The 22,298-nt window shown below is 37.5% G+C and overlaps 1 protein-coding gene across 16 annotated transcripts in view; it reads left to right on the forward strand.

Moving 5' to 3' along the window:
• PTPRD (protein tyrosine phosphatase receptor type D) overlaps positions 1-22,298 on the forward strand; it is a 530,039-nt gene that overhangs the window by 359,443 nt on the left and 148,298 nt on the right. For 5 of the 16 annotated variants that reach the window (XM_057548419.1, XM_057548421.1, XM_057548427.1 and 2 more), the window contains 6 exons: positions 459-652; positions 3,136-3,162; positions 7,121-7,238; positions 13,076-13,663; positions 14,097-14,197; positions 15,045-15,304. In XM_057548419.1, the coding sequence (XP_057404402.1) occupies positions 459-652; positions 3,136-3,162; positions 7,121-7,238; positions 13,076-13,663; positions 14,097-14,197; positions 15,045-15,304 (1,288 nt within the window). The remainder of the gene's footprint in view (positions 1-458; positions 653-3,135; positions 3,163-7,120; positions 7,239-13,075; positions 13,664-14,096; positions 14,198-15,044; positions 15,305-22,298) is intronic. The other 11 variants (XM_057548425.1, XM_057548429.1, XM_057548426.1 and 8 more) reach the window with 5 other exon arrangements.

Here is a 22,298-nt window from a genome sequence, read left to right on the forward strand (position 1 = left end):
ATGAGAAAAAAAAGAAGAAAATCCATATAATCAAGAATCTTTTTTATTCTGCTAAAAAGAAACCTTAAAAACACACACACACACACAACAATCAACAACCAGTTTTTGTTATTATTTCAATGCTATACTTCTTTGTGCTTTAATGCTTTGAACCTCAAAGCATCTTCCTTGGCTTTTGTACATTTTTTACATGTTTTTCTATTTCTCTGATACTCTTTTTTTCTTCCATTTTTTTTTTTTTTTTGGCATCGGTCATGTTTTTTGATCTTTTCTTAAAAGGTAGAGCAGATTGGTTGAGCATTTTCCTTGGTTGAAAATGTTTGTATTCCACAAAGGAAACATAGTGGGTCTGCCTTTTTTTTTTTTTTTTTTTTTTTTTTAAACCTAAGTAAAGAAAATGCTCTGACTGGGTGGGACAAGTGCCTATAATTTTCTTTTATCCAATGATGTTGTTCCAGTTCCTAGTGGTCCTCCTCGCAAAGTCGAGGTAGAGGCTGTCAACTCAACATCTGTTAAAGTCTCATGGCGCTCACCTGTGCCCAATAAACAGCATGGCCAGATAAGAGGATACCAGGTGCATTATGTGAGGATGGAAAATGGTGAACCCAAGGGCCAGCCCATGCTGAAGGATGTCATGCTGGCTGACGCACAGGTAAGCCTCTGAAATTGCATATGTATATTTTTATAGAATACATTTATTTTAGTCTGTACCTTAAAATGGACCCCATTTTAATTTTTTTGGCATGTTAAAACTCCTATACAAAATTCTAGCTTTTTTTAAAAATTGAATTACAGTTGATTTACAGTGTTGTGTTAATTTCTGCTGTACAGTGAAGTGATTCAGTAATACATATATATACATTCATTTTTTATATTCTTTTCAATTATGGTTTATGACAGGATATTGGATATAGTTCTCTGTGCTATACAGTAGGACCTTGTTGTTTATCCATTCTCTGTATAATGGTTTGCATCTGCTAATCCCAAACTCCCACTCTATCCTTCCCCCACTCCGCCTCCCCCCTTGGCAACTACAAGTGTGTTCTCTGTGTCTGTAGTCTGTTTCGTAGATAAGTTCACAAAATTCTAGCTTTCAAAACACATGATCCATATTTACCTTCTCAATCAGAGTTGACTTCAAGTGAGGAAGTGAATTGAAATGACACATCTGATTAAAAACATGTAACTGTTTTCTTAAAATACAGATGTACGGCTCTACAGCTATATCTGAGTTTGCCTTTCTGACTTCAAAAAAATTGGTTGACTTAATTAAATCAAAGGGAAGAATTTCAAACAGCAATTTTGCTGATAAATCTACTTTCTGCTGTGCTAAAAGTATTTGGAACTAAGTTGATCTAATTTCTAAATGTATGATTTCTTCCACTGAAGAATAGACATTCTTATTCAGGGAAAGGTATCCAGATAGTATTTTATTTAGTATTTCTTTGCCAAATAACATATCTAATGAAAATAATTGTTTCATTTCCCAGAAAATGAAGATAATGACAATGATAAAAATTAGAGTGTCTCAGGGTATTGATGCGATGCTCTATGCTGAGCCAAATTAATAAAACTATTAAGAGTAGTTGAGAATGTGAGAAATGCTATCAACCCTAAGGCAGTGATTTACAAGCATGTAGTCACAATTTGGTTTTGTAATATGTTGTTTAAAACAGAACATTAATTTTTTTTTTCACTTTTTAAAAATAAATTAGAAGTGATTCAAAGACAGTACCATAATAAATCTACCTATACATATTTTTCTGAAAGGGAGAGGAAGCTTTCAGTTAAGAACTGCCCTACTGGAGATTATACATAACCCATGGACTAGCTTACCTATGCTTGTTCCAATAGCGATGGGGTATTAGGAATAGGGGAGTGCTTTGCTTATCCAGCAAATTGGTAGCTGGGCATGGAAATGGATGGGATTAGTGAAAATTTGAAGCTATTTCAATTGAAAATTCCTTCCTTTGCATGAAAGTGGGGAAGATTATGAACAAAGTTGAAAACTGCTGTGCCAGATTGCCAAATTTTGCCTTCTTTTCTCTATGAAGATAACAGGGCTATAGAGGGCCCTGTTTTTTTACCCCAAAGTCTTTACTTTGTATTTACTCCAAAGTCTTAATATAATCAACTCACAAAGGTACTTACGTTTGCTTCAGTTTTGAAACATTCTAACTAAAGGGGTCTGGCTTAGTGACTAATTTATCTTCCTCAAATCCAGTTGTATGGTTTTGGTTTGAAGGCCATTTCTATAAATTTAGTTGGAAATTCATAGTGTCCCTTAAGACTCTGGAAAAGGACCATTGACTTGCTTTTTTGTAAATATTTATTTTGTACTGCCCATAAAATAGAAAGTTCTTATAGTATAAAATTAATAAGGCCTTAACTGCTTACGTTTTATTTGGTGCATCTGCAATTATGAGAAATAAAATGATACGACCATCATGCTTTGATGTCCTTCTTCAGTTCATAGATAATCTTACATTATAGAACTGTAGTTCTGTTGCTGTTTTCATTGGGAATATGGTAGTTAGTGAAATTACATGATACAAAATGCCTTAAATATCAACTCAATCTTTTTTTTTTTCTCCTCTTCTACTTTGGCCTTTATTATTTTGCTGATTTTCTTTGTGGTGGTGTTTTGTTTTTTGGTTTGTTTGGTTTTTGCTCATTTCATGTTCTCTTTAACTGTTCATTGAATTTTTTTTTACATCTTACAGGACTTCACTGGGACTGTACATTTTCAATATTAATGAAAGGTGTTCATCTAAATAGTGACTTGAGTTCTGTAACCTAGATAGAAATCCAAATAAATGTCACAACGTAGTGTGCATCAGCTTTTTGCTATGCCTTATTGATTCATTCCAATGAGCCATGCATTAAAAAAAATTAGCCAGTTTTAGTGGTAACAACATAGAACATATTTACTTTTAACTTCTCAATTAGGAATGAAGGTGGCAGCATAACACACATATACTCTTTGGAATTTTATTGTACACACCTCTTCAGTTGCTTATTTCTTCTATTTTTTTTAATCTAAGGAGGGCACCATTGCCTTTATCAGGCTACAAATTTCTCTTCATTTCTTTTTATTTTGTTTCCCTCCTCCCCAACCTTCTTAATCTCAATCAGTGGGAATTTGATGATACTACTGAACATGTGAGTAATTTTGGGCTGCTTTTTCAAAACAGATTATAAATGGTCGTTTTTTCTGATACCCCTCTTTCATTTATTTGTACTATGTCATCACAATTTGCTTGGATGCATGAACTAACAAATTATTTTTTAAAGTACTTCCACTATGTGGTACACTTTTCATTCTGGTTTTTGTTTTGTGATATTGCTGTGACGCTATTGATTGCATAAGAAATATCATGAGTTCATGTTGTTTTGGTGGCTGCTACTAACTCTGCCTTGTGACACAGTTAGAGGAGGCATGCTTTAAGTGGAGGTATCACAGACGAGAGATGTTGAGTTTGTTCTGGGCTGCTCATAAATCCTGCTCCAGAGTTACATATTCAGTGCATAACATGACCTAGATCTGGCACTAATTAACTCTATCTAGAAATGGCAATTCTCTGTTGTATCCATACAAATTTGAGTGAAATTGCATGAGTCATGCCAAGAAGCAGAAAGTATCTTACTGAGTGAAGAATTTTTTTTTTTTAATATTTTAGTGAATGGACTGTGTTTTTTATTGAGAGTTTATTATGTATAAGGTACTGTGGGGGACACAAGACGTGACACCTGCCTTCTAAGTGCCTACAATCCAGGCGCCTAGGAAGGATATAAAGTTCAGAAAAGTTCCATAAAATACAACAAAAGCGATGACCTCAAGCAGTGTATAATTAATTAATATTTGAATGGCAATATCAGTAAGAGCTATGAGTTCAGAGACAGTGGACCAGGATGGTAGAAGTCCTGAAACTTATTTGAGAACTTAACTGATGAGTAGGGATTGAAGAAGTAAAAGTGTGTGTCTGTGTATGTTGGTGAGTTGGAGGTGGGAATGTACTTTTAAAGGTCAGCACAGCAGAAGCAGTCAGTCAAGAGTGTGATAATAGTCAGGTGACAGTGAGCTTGGCAATTTGACAGGACTGAAGGATTCAAGTTAGTAAATTAATACTAAATACTACTAAGAGATTAAATTTTAATATAATGTTAGAAAAACCTAAAGTGTCAAGCTAAAGAGCTGGTCTTTAACTCTTGTCCTGGAGAGATATAAAAAATTATTAAAAGGAGCAAAAAGATAAAGGTTGGTAGGAGGTATTCTTTTGTTTAGTAAATTTTTTTTTTTTTTGCCAAAACACAGGGCTCTTGTAGGGATTCTTGGTAAATATGATGGTCAAGCTATCACTTCTCATGAAATTGACAGTGAAGCAGTGTTTTATAAACTTCTTTGACCATGACCCATAGTAAGAAATGCATTATATGCCATGACCAATTCATGCATATGTTTAAAATAAAGGTTTTACAAAATAATACCTTACCTTTAAATATATGCAAATTTTAATATTCAAGTATATTTCATTTTTTTTAAAAAACACTGGTCTTGAATGGCTAAATTGATTTCATGACCTATTAAATGGGTCATTACCTGAAGCTTAAAAATCAATAACTTAATGGATAGATTAGAGGGAAAAAAAATACAGTAGACAGGGAAACAGAGTTCTTTTCCTAAGTCATGAAGTAATAAAAAATTTTTTAAAAGTTGATCATTAAGTTAAAGGAAGAATGGACAAAAACATACTAACTAGCTAAGAATTTGAAGAAGAAAAAGGGACCAAAGATCACGCATAAGTTTTGAAGATGCTCCACCATTCATTAAAATATGGAAGTAAGAAGGGGAGTCTGCTTCGGGGAATGACGTTTAAGCTCTAGTTAAATTGAAGTGGAGGTAACACTTGATAGTCAAGGGAAAACGTCCAACAAATATTTACAATGTATAGGGCTGGCCAAAAAGTTCATTCGGGTTTTTCTGTAAACTCTTACGGGAAAACCCGAACAGACATTTTGGCCAACCCAATACATGCCATTGGAGCCCTGGGGGGAAGTCAGGGCTAGAGATGAATTTAGGATATAGGCAGAAAAAATTCTTTAAGTTTTAGAGATGGATCCAGTTTTTTTTTAGGACTAGAGAGAAATGCAGCAGATGAGTGACTGTGACAGAACATCCAGGAATGCCAGCTTTTAACAAGCAGGGGCAAGAAGTAGGGTGCAGATAGGCTAGGAGAACAAAAAGAGAGTGAGGAGCTGTGGCCCTGATATCAGTCACACTACCCCAGACAGAGGGTGTGGAAACCACTGAGTAAGTATGCCCACAGCTTAAAGAAAATGTAAACCAAGAGATGATGTGATCCAGGCAGAGAGCGGTGTGTCCAGCTGAGATTAGACCATGACAGAGAGCTCGAACATTTTGAGTGGCACTGCTTACATTATCCTATCACAACCTGTATGAGAGGAAGGACGTGTGTGGTTAACCCCAATTTTATAAATGAGAAATTTATAGAAGGCTCAGGGTACGTAAATTGCTTGCCGCACGATTTGGTGATAGAACCAGGCCTCGCTTCTTTTTTCTCCTAGCCTGGCCTGCTTTCATCAGTCATTCTGTGATATCAGGGGGACCTTGGAAACAATAATGTTGGCATTCACCCATCATAATTTTGGGAATTGCCAGTGTTACCGTCATTTTAAATGCCGCTCTCCGGTGGTTCACTTGGTTTTTATATTCTCTGTAATGTTAGTGAAACCATTCCTGAAAATAAAATCTCTCTCCCAGATTTAGTCTATTCATCTGACAGAGTAGTATTTCCAGTAGCTCTTCAGGATAGTATCTGAAATTCTTGAGTTTCCACACTGGTGATATTCCTACACTTTTGAGAAAAGCACATTGTCGAAAGCTGTCATCCCTGGGATCAGAGTCAACCAGTGAGTTCTATGGTGCCCATTACAGCCTTGCACAGAAAAATTCCACTGTTCTCCACACAATCTAATCCATTCACTAAACTCTCACTTGCGTTGTCTTTAGATGCAAAAGACAATGACATCTTATATTTTCTTAAATTTATCTGTATTCAATTTGAAAACATAGCTGTGCTAAAAATCTGAAAGTTTTTTTTTTCTTTTTTTTTTTTGCGGTGCGTGTATGTAGCACCAAGGAAAATATCAGAACAAATTAATAGCCAGCACTCTATCTAAAGAGTCATGTAACTTACCATTTAGAGGAATAGTTCTACGATTATCTTCTCTTATAGCCACCACAGCTTTGGGTCCTTACTAAGAGAAAACTAAGAGTTTTGATAAATAGTTTGTGATATTTAACATTTTCTACATTGTCGGAATTAATTGAACACATATTCGTGATGTAGTAGAACAAGTCCTGTTAATGTGGTTTTATGGCCTGGCCTCCAAATCATTAGAAAATTCTCCTTAGTTTATAATGATTTTAGTCCATAGCCTATACAACTAACCAATAATATACTATTTGAGTCCTAAGAAACTTCTCTGGCTCTCTGGCTATCTAGGGCCAACAGATCAGCCGTTTGGTAAAATATTTACATGGTGATAATACATACTGTTTGGCATCAGCCCCATCCACAATCTGAGGGCCAGGCTACAGTGGAAGCACATGGAGAGCAGCTGGCATATCATAGCAGCTAGAGCATGGATTGCTCACTACAAGCCACACGTTGTTTTAAGTGTTTACCCAGTATAGCTCATTTAATCTTTTAGTAGCCCTAGACGGTCCTAACATTCCAACTTTCACGTGGGAAACTGAGGCACAGACGGGTTAAACTCACTTGCCCTGAATCACCAAACTAGTAAATAAGGAAAGGCATGTTTAAATTCAAGAATTCAGGAGGTCTGACTCCAGGTTTTGTGGTTTTGACTACTACCCCTTAGAGCTGCCTCTTAGGATGGCTGAAGACCCCCCTTCAGTGTCAGCATGAAGACAGATCATCCATAGCATGAGCTCTAGGCATGAAGCTTCCAGTGCTTGGCATGGCTGCAGGGAATGTTTACGCATGCGCAGAAGGAAGGTGGCTGCCTTGATTGTTCCCCCAGGGCGTTTGCAGTGTATGTTTTGAATCAATGTTACTCTCTTGTGTCATTTCAGGACATGATTATTTCTGGGCTACAGCCTGAAACTTCCTACTCCCTCACTGTCACAGCCTACACCACCAAAGGAGATGGAGCTCGCAGCAAACCCAAACTGGTGTCCACCACTGGGGCAGGTAACTGTATCTGTGCATATACGTATCTTGAATATGTTCCCGGCAACAATAAGAGTAATTTTCCAAATGGTACAGGTGGTTTTGGTCAGAGGGAAAAATGTACAATGGTCAACTTTAGTGATTTTTGATATACAGTTCAGAGGGTAAAAAAAACTGAATAACCTGCTTCACCCAGATTATTCAGTCACTCATTCAACAAATATTATTTGAGCACCTATACTATGTATCGGGCACTATTTCCAGTACTTTGATAGAACAATCAGCAAAACAAAAAGACTCTGACCTCCTGAAATTTATTTTCTGACTAACATAATTAACTAGTGAATAAATGAGTTTTATAATAATAAAATGCCAGGAAGTGATTATTATCAAAATAAAGGTGTGTGGGCATTAAGGATGGGGCAGTCCCTAAGGACTGTTTTAGAAAGAGTGATGGGAGATCTCTTAGGGGCAGGATATTTGAGCTGAGACTTGAAAGATGTGAAGGAGCAAGTCCCACAAGGGTCTGGAAGGCAGACCATCTAGGGAGGGAAATCACGTGACAGCTTCACCACCACCCCCTCCTCCCCAGCAGCAAACCTTGTTAGAAGAGCTGCTGTCTTGAACTGGGTTGTTGACTTAAAGTTTTATTTTTTGTCATGTTCTCCTCCTCACCCCTTGCTGTGGGGATTCTAAAGAGGACAAATTGCACCAAAGATGGGAAACAGAAAAGAGAATGAAGAAAAGCAAAAAGACTAATACCAGATTGCTCCTTTCTGAAGAAAAAAGCTTCTTAATGCTATTTAGTCTCACTTTGGTTGGCCACATTAGGAAAACAGCATGTCAGAAGACCTGACATTATAAAACCAATAAATTAAGAGATAATTACTGAAGGAATCTTCTTCAGTCCCCTTATGTAGAAATCTCCTGCGGAACATTTAAGCTATGATTTGATTTATTCCTCCTGAATCACTTCTCGCACAACTTTTTAGGAACACACCTCGATGTAAAGGCATAAAGCAAAGAACAGCTGTGATGTTGAGGACCCTCCTGGGTGCTGTGCTCACTGCCAAATTTGTCTAAATGTCGTAAGATTTGCCTCACTCATATCCCACCACCTGGAACTGCCTCAAGCAGCAGGATTACAGATGGCAAAACTCCTTCAAGGCAAAATCTTCTGGGCCTTTTCTTTTTTTAATACCATTGTATCAAGTTTATTCAGTACCCTGCATAGGAGATACGGTGCACATTCAGTGGGGACATGCTGACTGTCTAGCTATGGAATCAGCCTCTATTGGAATGTAGACAACGGAGGGTAAACCCCTGAAATTGAACCCCAAAGTGAAGAAAATACATTTCCTTCACCCATATTTATAACTGTGTCTTAATAAGCCTGAAATGTCTTACATGAAGCATCAAACTCCTATTGCCCATAAGATGGGGAGGTCCTATAATGAGGACAAAAAAGTAGAGGATTTATCGCCAAGAGATGCGAATCCTAGAACAAGGAATGATATTGCCTATTTTAATGTCACTAAGATTAGCTCATCACTTTTTAGTCACCATACAGAACATTATTTAGAATTGTGGATCTTATATACAGAATTATTTTTCAATTTGCATTCACAATTTCAGATCTTTCTTAATCAAAGGAGACTTGGGTATTGAGGGAATGCTTATAATTTAGATGTCTGCACGTTTATTTTCTTGAGACCTCCCTACTGATCCTGGGTGGGAGATGGGAGAATCCAGATTTATAATCCTTCTAAGAGAAAAGCTCTAGTTTTCTTTGCTGCCAACCTATAGTAAAAAACCATTCTAAAGTCATTATTGAACAGATTAATTTGCTTTGTTTTATATAGTATTACAAAAATCCCTTGTATTTATATAACTATGAAGAATTACTGAGTTTATCTCACAGATGTGAGCTCCTAATAACCACAATTATAAGGGCATTTAGTTATAGCTTCCATGGAGAATTCAGGAATTCTCGTGAAATTTTATTTTAATAGTAAAATTCCTGGTTTTAGGATATGTTTCTGTATAATACATTGTTTCTAGAATCTGTGAACAATCATATCTTTGAAATAAAAACACAGGCCATAACTTAAGCAATCCATGTAGGATTCATGTAACCTGAGGGATGCTTTTGAATAAAATGTTGGCTTTTATGTTTCAATGATTATGACATTTTTGTAGTTTCTTTGTTAATACTCCCATTGCTCTGTATCATAATAATTGGTCTACTGCCTGAAATCTTGTGGTTTTAGGCATATTCTTTGGTTTGAAATTTTCTCTATATTTTTACATGAATTTCACTACTGTACTGAGGAGCTATGTTTAAGGATGAGAGAAAAGATGACAATGACATAGAATTTGGAAGTAATAGGCTTAGGTTCAGTCATTTATGATTGTTGCTACTTAGGTGCTAAGTTAAATTGAAGCTAAGTTTAGAGCCATTGGGACTGAGTGCCTTGGTTGATCTCCAGTGATTGCTCTTACTAGGAAGAAGTAAAGGGCAGTACATGAGTACCATTTCTGAAGTCATGAGAGATTTTTAAGAGGAAGAATACAGTAAGGAGATAAGAATAATCAAAAAGGCAAAAGGGAGAAGAGATTATATGTCATGGCATAAGTTAGAGTTAGCTTATTTACTGTGCAGCTGGGCCTTCTTCTTCCAATAAGTTCACTAACACACTGCTAAAAATGACCTCCAACTCCCAGAGTAAGTATTTAAGACTCTTTTCCTTTTGCCAGTCTGCCAGCTCCTAGGCTGGAGTAAGCAGACCCACTGACCCTGCCACTGCATGGCCTTTAAAAGTGGCCCACACAATAACCCTAAGGCATTAGAACCTTGGACCCAACTCCACATGCAGCACCATCTACTGGTCCTCTTCATTTCTCCACCTGGAGTGTGCACTGATCAGAGGACAAGGGCCCTGCATTATCCATCTTCTATTTTCCCACCCAAATGCCTGCATGCCATTATATAAGTCCTTACACAAAGTGAGTAGTTGGTAAATGTTTCATACATAGAATTTCTGGAAGCCAGAGATGGAGTGGGTTTCATTGCCAATACGTGCAGTTTGGGAGAATTCTTTTTAACCATTCATGCAATGCTGTAGAACTCTCCTCATTCCTTTTCCCTTTTTTCTACTTGTTACTCCCTGGATGAAATACCGCAACTGTCCATAACCCTTACCCTAGCTTATTTAAACTGCATCTACTATTCACACATTTGGGGAGATTTTAGATGTTCCCTTCATGTGGCTAGCCTCTCCTGAGGCAATGCTGGGAGTTCTTCCTCTAGCTGCCTCAGCTTTCATTTCTTTCTTGAATCCTTCACTAGTGCATCTTGTTGCTTCCAGGCTGATTGTCTCATAGTTTTCAGGCTTAGTGAAACTTCTGCCAGGGAAAGGAGTGACTGTCTTGGCAGTGGAGAGCCGACCGAGGTGCTTCTGGCACAGCCGTGGGAACCAGTAGATCAGAACTGACGCTCTTACTTCTAGAGCATTACTTTGATTTCATGATACCAAGCCCACAGTGTTTATATCCCAGAACAAGAAAGGGCATGCCAGCATCAAAAACAAAAGGCATTAGTGCAACCTAAGCTTTGACTGTCACAGAAGAATAGATGTACATTTGCATAAGGCCATGAGATCTTTTTTTCTTAGAATTTACGAGTTTGTTAAATTTCTCCAAATTTGTACCATAGCAATATTATGAAGTGAAACACCAGATAATAAAAACATACTCATATATGGCTGACGAATATTATTACAATGCAACCTATATTTGTGGTTGCAGGAAATTTTAAATTGTTTTATTTATCCTCCCTTTACATGCATCTTATAGAAACAAGGTGCACAGTGTATTTACTATGATGCAGTTCTTCATAACCAGAGTTTTGAAAACTTTTGATAAATATTTTTAATAAAATATATTGTCCCTGGAAAATGTGGAGACCTAATTGTTATGTTTTTCCCCAAAAGTTTCAACCAGGTTTTGTTTATTGAAGGATGTATTTTCTGCTGAAAGGCCCATTTTTTTTTCTCAGCAGAATCTCAAATGTTTAATTCTTGACGTCATTGATATTTTAATGGGCAAATCATGTAAATACTATATACACATAGAGAGAAATTAAGGATACTTGCCAATATCTATTTTAAAGTGCTTTTTAAAGAAAATAATTTTAAATATATTTAAAATAAAAATAAATGGAATAATTCAAGCACTCACCAACTTATGAATGGGTTTGTTCTGAGAGTTTCTTAGTTGGTTAGTAAGATATCAGATGCACCTTTCCATGAGAAACAGTGAGTCTACAGTTTTTGGTTTGGACTGGTTTGGTTTCTGGGTCAACCTTCAGCACGTGTATATAATTGCCATTAAAAACTTCAGGAACTACTTTCCCAAACATGATGAACCCACTTACTATGAACTTATCCAACATGTGAAACAAAACTATTATATTACTTCATTGGTTAAGGATAGAAATACCACAAAGAATGTGTTCTTGGACAAAGCACACCACTACTGGGGTCTGAAATATATAGTGAGCAGGTTAACCAAGTAATTTCTGAAGTTAATATTCTGTATATTATCTCAACATCTTTCTAGTTTGTTTTTGTTTTTAACATAGCTACATCCCTATGATACTATTTTTCATTTCCTGTGTATTTTTCATTGCCATTAGTGTAAGCTTTCCTCCCTTTTGACCATATTCTCCCCCCTTTCTATTAACTTATTTTTAATTCTGGTAATACTCTTTTCCCCTCCCTCATCTTTGGACTATTTCCAAAGAAACTCCTGGCTCTGTGTTGTTTACCACTGTCCTTGTCTGTGGATTCCAGGAATAATTACTCTTTGTTAAAAAAAAAAAAAAAAAATACGGTTGTAATAATACATTGAGTATATTAGACCAATTCACATATCTAACTCATTTAACTTGAAAAGAAATTATGTACTTAGCCCCTGACCACAAAAACCTTAATATTCTGATTATTAATAATAATTATTATTAATGAAATGTAAAACACTTTTCTAAGACATTTACATGCATTTCCTCATTTAATATTCATAACAACAATATGGGGTAGGTCTTAATATAATTCCTATTTTACTAGATGCAAAACTTGATGAGGATGACTGGTGTGGATGGTATAAACAAAAAATGCAAATTAGATCCACAGTAAGAGCAACATTATTTTACATTACCTTTTTTTTTTTTTTAAACTTATAATCAACATACTAGTTAAATTGTTTGGGCTGTGGATTCAGACAGACCTATGTTTGTCTCATAGCATCCTCACTTATTACGCATCTAACTTTGCACAGTTTTCTATCTCTCTGTTTCATTTTTTTATTATACAAAGTGAAGATAATAACTAAGCAGGGCACATAGTCAGGAGTGAAGGATGTAAATCAAGTGAGATGCTACATGTAATGCTCTTAGTACAGTGCCTGGTACATTGCATGTACCCAGTAATTAAATATATTTTAATTATTATTCTTATTCGCTGTACCTAATTGGCTAATCCTTACTGAGCTTCATTTCTCTGCGGCATGAACCTCTATGTATTAAGATTTGAAATGTGAAGATGTTTAAAAAAATCTCCTTAAATTATCATTTCAATAATAATTCCTATTTTCTGTCCATTATCAAATTCTAATATCTCACCCTGCCTTAAAAGAGTATGAGAAGGAGCATGTTTCCACAAAGATATATAGACCAAGCCCTGGCTTTTTTTATAAGTAAAGGCATGGAAATGCCCGTGGAGTGGCATTCCCGTTCACCAGTGATTGAAATGCGAACACCCGTGTAGGGTGGTCTCACCACTCCCTCCTGTGTGCTCCAGTTCCAGGGAAACCCCGGCTTGTGATTAACCACACTCAGATGAACACCGCTCTCGTTCAGTGGCGCCCCCCTGTGGACACGTTTGGAGCCCTCCAGGGCTACCGTCTAAAATTTGGCCGGAAGGATATGGAGCCAATCACTACTCTTGAGTTCTCCGAAAAAGAAGATCACTTCACGGCGACAGACATCCACAAAGGAGCATCGTACATCTTCAGGCTCTCAGCCAGAAACAAAGTGGGCTTTGGGGAGGAGATGGTGAAGGAGATTTCTGTTCCAGAAGAAGTCCCAACTGGATTCCCTCAAAACCTCCACTCAGAAGGCAGCACGTCAACCTCTGTCCAGTTATCTTGGCAGCCGCCTGTCCTGGCAGAGAGAAATGGCATTATCACCAAGTACACCCTTCTGTACAGGGATATCAATATCCCTCTTCTTCCAATGGAGCAGCTCATTGTCCCAGCTGACACCACTCTGACACTCAGTGGCTTAAAACCAGATACCACATATGATGTAAAAGTACGTGCTCACACGAGCAAAGGCCCCGGGCCGTATAGTCCCAGTGTCCAGTTCAGGACACTGCCTGTGGATCAAGGTAGGATTTGTCTGCTTACGGCCTTTCTCCCTTAAAGGAATGTCGGTCTTTGGAAATCAGTATTTTGAAGCTATAAATAACTGATCGGCCCATTCATATTAATAGGTTCAGCAGAAGCAAAAAGGTAAAGTATGTAAAACTTAAGATGTCTTGGATGCCTTAGATCTCAGTTAGAGAATGCCAAGCAAGTCTGGCTGACAGCACCCCAATGTTCTCAGGTAAGGAAAACACAATATAGTTGACTGAATGGGAGAGAAAGGAGAGATCCTTATGAGGATGAGGTGTTAAAATGAATGCTCTTAACAGGTAGGCAAATCACACTTCTCTGTCTGATCCAAGTAGACGGCATCTAGCTTAAGCCCTCCCGTCCGTGGAAAAGGACGAGTCATACGTTTTTAGGAGTAGTTTAAATACACTGTTTTTCCTTTTCCAGCAGTGTTTGCAAAAAATTTTCATGTCAAAGCAGTAATGAAGACTTCAGTGCTACTGTCTTGGGAGATTCCAGAGAATTATAATTCTGCCATGCCTTTCAAAGTAAGTTGTTTTCTAATGTGTAAGAAGATATCACCGGTAAAAGTGGAGGGGGCAGGTCACCTGGGTAAGTTACTTACAAAGCATACGGACTGCTTTGAGTCAGCCACGCATACTTGCTGTTTTCTCTTCTTATGTGGCTTTCACATAACAGACTGAGTCAGGCTCTTTGGCAGTGTGACCTTTCCCCTCTCGAGAGGAGGCAGGAGCTCAAACCCAGGGCCGGCATTCTTTGTGGGTCACCTAGCACTTCCAAGTTGAACTTTTTACATCTAAGCTAGTGCTTTTGTTTTCTCATCAGGAAATGACATTTACATGGTTTCTACCTGTTTGTAATGCAGTATCCTGGGATTTAAGTAATTTGTTAATTGGCCTGAATTCTTTGAATATTTTAAACTTTAGTTTCCCATTGAGAGATATTGGCAAATGTTGGCAAGAAGTACAAGTCTGTGAAAGAAAGAATAGAGAAACATTTTTGAAAGTAAAAATCTATTTGGGAACAAGAATGGAAGTGTTTGGAAAAAAGTGGTGTGGAGGATGCATTGAAACCTAGAGCATTTCTGCCAACATTCCCTGAAGATCACAGACAACTGAGGGGCCAAATATTGTTAAGCTATTGTACATTTCTTTGTGTATTTTTGATAGACTTAGAAACATTGTATCATTACACAATAAGAAACAAAAGAAAACTGATGCCATCTCTAGAATTTATGGGCACTTATGGGCTTAGGAAATGCCCCAAATTAGAAATGACCCATATGTATTTTCCATGAGCAAGTACCATATTAGTTAGAAAATATTCATTGCCTGACTGATAACCAAATCTCTTTGATTGGTTGTATCTCTCTAGATTCTTTATGATGATGGGAAAATGGTAGAAGAAGTGGATGGCCGAGCTACCCAGAAGTTAATTGTCAACCTGAAGCCTGAGAAGTCATATTCATTTGTGCTGACAAATCGTGGCAACAGTGCTGGGGGGCTGCAGCACAGGGTAACCGCAAAGACTGCACCAGATGTTCTACGTACCAAGCCTGCCTTCATTGGGAAGACCAACTTGGATGGCATGATTACCGTGCAACTGCCCGAAGTACCTGCAAATGAGAATATAAAGTAAGTTGATCGAAGGTTAGGGCTGAAGGATAGAAATGCATGTAAGCAAGAAAAAAAAGGTTAAATCTCGGGAATATGTGGTCATAAAAGACTATATTGCTGTATGTAGAGTGAGAGTCTTCCGCACAGGCTCACAGTTTTGTTATTCAAGTTCTGTTGCATTGTGTTCGAGAGTTCATTGTGACACAGATTCTCACCACTTTAACATTAATGAGAGTGTTTTTTTACGTTCCAGAAATGATATAATTTAGGAGAGACAAATAGAACATGAACCTTACCATAAAGAAGTTTACGTCGTAGTGTATAGAATGATGTGAATAGTTGAATAACTGATATTTGGCGAATGTTATTGTAATTGTGAGGAATTCTTAGAAAATACTACAATGCTAAAAGAAACTTTAGGAAATTGGATACAAAAAAAACAGTATAAGACACTGCTGTTTTACATGTGTGCTGAAAGATGGGAGAAATTTCAACAAGTTAAAGTTCAGAATGACATTAGAAGAAACATGAAAGCTAGAAAATGTAATTTTTTCTGGTTTGGATGGAGCACAGTGTAGAGGCCAATGGGCCTGAAGTGGAAATTAAATCCAGTCAATTAAGTAGTTTGTTGGTTGTGTATAGCCAGTTGATGGTAGCCAGTAGAAGAAAAAAAGTGTTTTCACCAAAGTATATTAAGTATGAGTACTGTGGTAGACCCTGGAGAACAAAAAAGGAGGATGGTGTCCCTGTCTTCAAAGAGTTTACCATAGAGTGAGGAATACAGAGAAATAGACAGATGTAATACGTGCTAGCGATAGAGTCATACTCTACCTTAACAGTAGCTAATCCAGAATGAAATGGGTCAAGAAAGTTTCTGAATTTAATCTTGAAGGACAAATAAGAGGCATGCAAAAAAATCAGAGGGAGGAAATCGTATGCAAAGGCTCATTAGTAAAGGAAGCAAGTGATTCCGTAGGGCACGTGCTCAGAGAGCCAGGGCAAGAGTAGTGAGAGGCAGGTATACAAGAGCCCAGTTGTGCTCAGAAGTTGGAACTGTATCCTGTAGATAGTGACAATCCATGAGAGGACTTTATGCAGGAGAGCGGCATGATATCATCTGTGTAATACCCAAGTTTCCATCTTTTCCATTTTAGGAAATATTTATTGTGTGTCTGCTGCATGTTAGGAACTGTGCTCCTGGCTTGGGATAAGACTAAACCCTTTGTCATTTCTTCTATTCCACATGATCAAGTTTGGATGAAACTTGCTATGAAAGGTTTGAAGGTCAAGCAGAGGCATTTATACATAATTTATGGATGGTTGGAGCCTTTACATTTAGTAGCAATCTGGTGACATAATTTAGGAAAGTTCTTAGGGAAGATGGCTCCCGAAGGCATGTCGGAAGGATTGGAGCACCACAGAGAAAAGTTTTGGGCAGTCATTGTGCAGTTAGTTGACTCTAGGCAAGTAACAAGATTCTGAAGTGAGATGGTGATGGTGGAAATGGGATGCAGAGGCAGACAGAGCAGTAGGAATTGGCAGCTGTCTTAATGGAGGGATCAAGGCAGAGGAAAATGTCATAGATGACTCTGAGGTCTGAGCTTGGATGACAAAATAAATGATGCTGCCATTCATCCTGAAGGATGAAAGATCAGGAGGAAATTAATGAGTTTAATTTTGTGTACATTTTACATGAGGTATCAGTGAAATCAGTCTCCATTTGTATTAGTCTCCATTTTTGTCCACTCTTCTGTTTCTATCATTTAGAAAACTAAAAAGAAGAATGGACTATTAGTGTGATTTTGATTCCAACAAAATTTAGTATGAAAGGGAGATTTTATTTTTCTATTGTTTAAATATTCTATGGATATTGTTTGATCTCCCACTATAGTGCCAGACAATGTTGCAGGAATTCAGTGGAGAGAATGCTGACTTTCTCATGGCTCTTACATAGTGTAGGTAATTGGGGAATTTGGACAAGTAGAGAGTCAGGTGGAGTGGAGTCCTGTGATACCAAAAGTTAGTTGGATAGGGGAGGCCACAGGAGGAGCTCCCAACCCCAGTTTAGTAGTTCAGGGAAGAGGCCCTGAAAAAAAGCAACATCTAAGCTGAGGCTTAAAGAATCACAATAAGCTGGTCCACGGGAGTGGGGGTGGGGAGACGCTGTTTCAGGCAGAGGACAGCACATGTGATATTGCACAAGCAAGACAAAGACTAGCACTTGTTATTCGTCCACATCTTACCCATCCATTAAGACTTTTCAGCTGGCATCCAACAAACATGTACTCTAGACATACTCTACTGCCAGCACTAGGTCTGGAAATAGAAAGATGATTGAGATAAAGCCCTACCTTACAGTGGGAAAACAGATACAGGAAATAGATAATAAGAATATAATGGAGCAAGTACTGCCAGGTACTGTAGAAACATAAATACTGTAGAATTCTAGCCCAACTTGGATGTCAAGGGAGATATCCAGAAGGAGCTGATATCTAATAAGTGTTGAATGATGAGAAAGATTTAGAGAAGGTAAAATAGTTGCAAACAATGAAGGAACAGTCCATATAATTTATATGGGCTATAAATTGAGTCTATTAAAAACATGTACTGTCTATTCAGGGAAAGAGTAGATAAAAGATGAAAATAGTGTCACATAATCTGTAGTTTTTACTATTAGATTTCGAAACTTTTCTTTATATATTAAAAAAAAGATTTGAATGGCTATTTACCAAATTAGCTTGATAGACTGTCTTAGACATTATTGGGAAATGACATTTTAGTCCATTGGCGATAGACTTCTTTTTCATTTTCCAACTTCTGAATGAATTGAGAATATTGCAGAATATAGTCTCTCTCTTAGTATTTTTCTTTAGCTTGTTCAGTTTTTCTTTGTTTTATTTATGTACTTCTTCTTTGTAATATTTGACATGGGAGTCAAAGAAAAGGGATAAAACTTTGGTAACAAAGATCAGAGACTATTACAAAACAGAAAAAGAAAGCAAACCATTATGGAAAAAACTCTGTTCTAGAAATGAAGTAAAGATTCCCAGAAATATATTCTAAACACTCTGGGGAAAAGACAAGAGCAAAAGACAAAACTAGGGAAAAGTATAAGAACCATAAGAAATGAAAAGCAAATCTCCTGTTAGCAAAAATCCCTACATAATTCATATTCACTATGTTTTTTAAAGGGATAATAGCGTAAAGTTACCCACCCAGTCTTCTAGGTTGGTTCATGTGGCATCGTCAAATATGACAAGAAGCTGTGTGCCCTGCGGTGCCGCCTGCAGTTCAGAAATTAGAGTGGAGCTTTTTGTTAAGTATTGTAAGGGAGAAATGAGGGGAGAAAACAGACTCGATTCCAGAGCTCTGGGGTGGGTTGCTAACTTGTATTTAGGTGAAAGCTAGCTACAAAGATGCTTCCAATTTGTTTTTCTGTCAAAATACAATTTTGATGATTGAAGGGCTGTTTTGTTTATCAACAGACACCAGGCTTTCCTCATTTCCGGCCACGATAATTGAGAGGTCTTGATCCCCACCTCCAAACTCCTCACCATCTGAAAATAAATCTGTCTCTTGTAAACATAATGCAGACATAGCTCCTTGCTTCTGTGATTTCACACTTGGTTTTTGTGTGGAGAAGCTGGGAGCTCCCTCAGCGAAGGGCCAGATTTTTCACGAAACAGCCACATTGGTACTGCAGGTTCTAGTATCAGGAATTTTGTGGGGCTTCAACCTTCTCTTTGAATACTTTTAGGGGGGCAGAATGCTGGTCAGAAACTCTAGCAATGCCACCATCCGTCAGAAGCAAGTTGTGGTGACAAAGAGGACTTCTGTGACTCTATAGAGCAGGGTTTTACTCTGGTTGGTAAGAAAAAAAAGCACCACACAGATTGTACTCAGAGAAAAAGCTGCCAGAAGGTACCCAATGTAAATTAACTCCATAGCAACCCTTTCATGTTTATGAAAAATAGAAATGAAGAATAAGGGTGTTTTAGAAAATTTTAAATTTATTATCTACTTTTTCTTTTAAAGAAAGACATTCTTGGAAGCAAAGTTGTTTCATAACACACATGCACCACTATTAGCAGCTCAGTGTGTATAAGCTGTTTAATGTTTAATTCATGCATCATATGTTTGTTAATTGAAGTGGTAAAGGCTTAAATTTGTACAGAGCTTTACAATTTACTGAAGGTATTAGAGCATTTCACTTAAATCTCACAATAACCCTGTGAGGTAGGTGGTCTCCCCTTTTACAGGTGAGTAAAGTGAGGCCCAAAGACACTAAGTGGCCCAGCCAAGATCATAGAGTTGATACTGCTAATAGTTAATAGGGACAGAGGACTTACTAGGTGTTCTTCAAAGGACACTGCACACAGTGACTGCTGTAATCTTCACACCAACGGTCCTCTTCATTTTATCACACCAACGGTCCTCTTCATTTTACAGCTGACGAAGCTATAAGGTGGTATACTAATTTGCCCTGGCAACACAATAGCAGAACCAGAGAGGAAAGATTTGAACTTAGGCAGTCTGGCTCCAGAGTCTATGTGTTGCACCACAACCATGCCTCTGTGACCATAAAATGATTGACCCAACCAGGATATTTTTTCCTAGGACAATTGCTAAACATTTAAGAAGTCCATAACAATTAGATGTCAATAGGACTGCCCCAGACAAACCTTAGAACCAAGAGGAATCAGGTACATGCACTTGGCCACAGATTATGGAAAAATACGTTAAATGTGGAACAATAAAATCAGTAGATTGTCATGAGAATTTAGAGGAGAGGGAAAGGGAGAGGCTAGCCACAGTCAGCATTATCATCTGCCATTTTACAAATGAGGAAAATGAGGCTTAAGACAATTAATAACTTGTCTGACAACACATAGCTTAAAAGATTAGAAACCTTAATTTAAACAGAGAAACTAGAAAGATCATTCAACCTGCTTTGGTTTTCCTGTGGTTAATTAAATTGATTTAAACAATATATACCCAAATGACCAAAGCCAAGAAAAAAAAAAATCAAAAAATTATTCAAGGCATGACATTCATCATTAAACTCTGAGACAAATTTTGACCTCCCAGTTAAATAATGAGTTGGAGAATGCTAGTATGGACTGGTAATACAAAAAGCCTGCCAGAATTTGAAGTGGGACTGCCCCGAAGACCAGAGCTCACCTTCCCAGATAATTATATGGAACTGGGCCCCTTGATGATAACATATTAAATAAAATTAGTAAAACTTTACATAGGATAATTAAAATTCTGAAGGTTATATTTAACTTATCTAATTAAATCTAATATACTGGGAAAACACAGCTTACTTTATAAGTAGTCGAGGGCTTTCCAGATATATTGATTCTCAAGTTATTTATTTTCCATTAGTTTAATAGTGAAGGTCTGTGTTGAAAAGGGTATTTGAAGGCTAAACTTCAGGCTTGAGTTAGACAGGCAAACAGAGTATAAAGTTTAATTTTACCCATATGGGAAGCTGCTCTATGTCCAAAAGCAATTTTTTTTTTTTTTTTTTTTTTTTTGCATTTCAAGCAAGTTCTTTCAGTTCATATGATTTGGTTGATATGAATTTGCAGGGTATATGTTAGTTCCTCACTTTACAGAGTCATCTTACCTTACCTAATACCGCATGAGATTAGAACTGGGATCACCGCTTTGCTGGTAACTAAAAGACATTTAGGCATGTCATGAGGCTGGTTTGGAGGAAAGAGAAAAGCTTGATGAGGTTTCAAGTTGGAAAGTTCTAGTGCAAGAGAAGGGCCTCAAAATGTTTTTGACTTCCTGATCTAGGAGAGGCATAAATCCCCAAGAGTTACCTGCTTCACCCACTTCCACTTTTCAGTGAAAAAAGAACTCAGTGATAAAATGGCAACGTTAGCAAATTCGGGGAAATTATATGTGTACCTGCTTTAGGAATGTGTTTCTAAGTATAGGAATATGTCTTAAACGTATAAGAAAATTATGGACTAAAAATGGTTCATTGAGATCATGTAATAGGGGTCATTGGTCTAAGCAGAGGTCAGGGAAGGTTTGAGTTAGGAAGTAAAAAAGTGAGTTGCTATTTGAGGAAAGAGAGAAGATAACTTGGGATTTGTTGGGAGTGACAGAAGGTTCTAGACAGATGGTACAGAATGATCAAAGACAGAATGGACCAAGTCAATTCAAGAAACTAAAAGCCCCCCAGGGCGTAGCTCAGAGAGCACAGAGAGATGGATTCAGGCAAGATCCTGCGGAGTCTTATAATGCCTTTGGTCTTTATTCTAAGACAAATGAGGATCAATGGAAATATTTTTAAAAATGGAAATGTTACAATTAATTTTCTATTGCAAAGTGAAAATTTCAGAGACTGGACTAAAGGAGTTTAACTCAATGGAGAGAGAAAATTAGGAGACAAAGTTAGGAGCAACCCAGGCATGAGACAATGGAATGAAGCCAGAGCGGTGGCAGTGGAGATGGGGAGAAGTGAATGCACTATAGATAGTTTGGAAGTAATAGGACCTAGCGGTAGTTTGGGTATGAGAGAGGGAGAGAGTTAATGCAGATTGTCAGTGATAACACCTAGGTTTACAGCATGTGCCCTAAAATGGATCATGGTGCAATATTGGAAGAGGATTACTTTTGGAGGCGTATTTTTTGTTTTATTTTAACCACAGTAGATTTGAGGTACTTTTGTGACATAGAAATGGAGACATAAAGTTGGAAGGGGATAAACTTGTGGAGTTCAGAGGAGCGTTCTGGGCTGAAGATGTGAATCTGTAAATCATTTGCATCTAGGGGATAACTGATTCCCTGAGCTGGAATGAGATCACATGGGAAGAAAAGAGGAAGTAAAGACAAATCCTTGGCTAGATCCTTGAGGAACTCCACCGTTGAAAAGCTGGGTAGCAGGTAATACATCCTGCTAAAGAAATAAGGTTATCATGGTGAGAGATTTAAGTAGAAAACCAGGAGAGTTGGATACAGAGAAAGAACTGAATATGTTTCATGGAGGGTG

The sequence above is a fragment of the Balaenoptera acutorostrata genome, chromosome 6 (assembly GCF_949987535.1).
Source record: "Balaenoptera acutorostrata chromosome 6, mBalAcu1.1, whole genome shotgun sequence".
Classification (NCBI taxonomy): Eukaryota; Metazoa; Chordata; class Mammalia; order Artiodactyla; family Balaenopteridae; genus Balaenoptera; species Balaenoptera acutorostrata.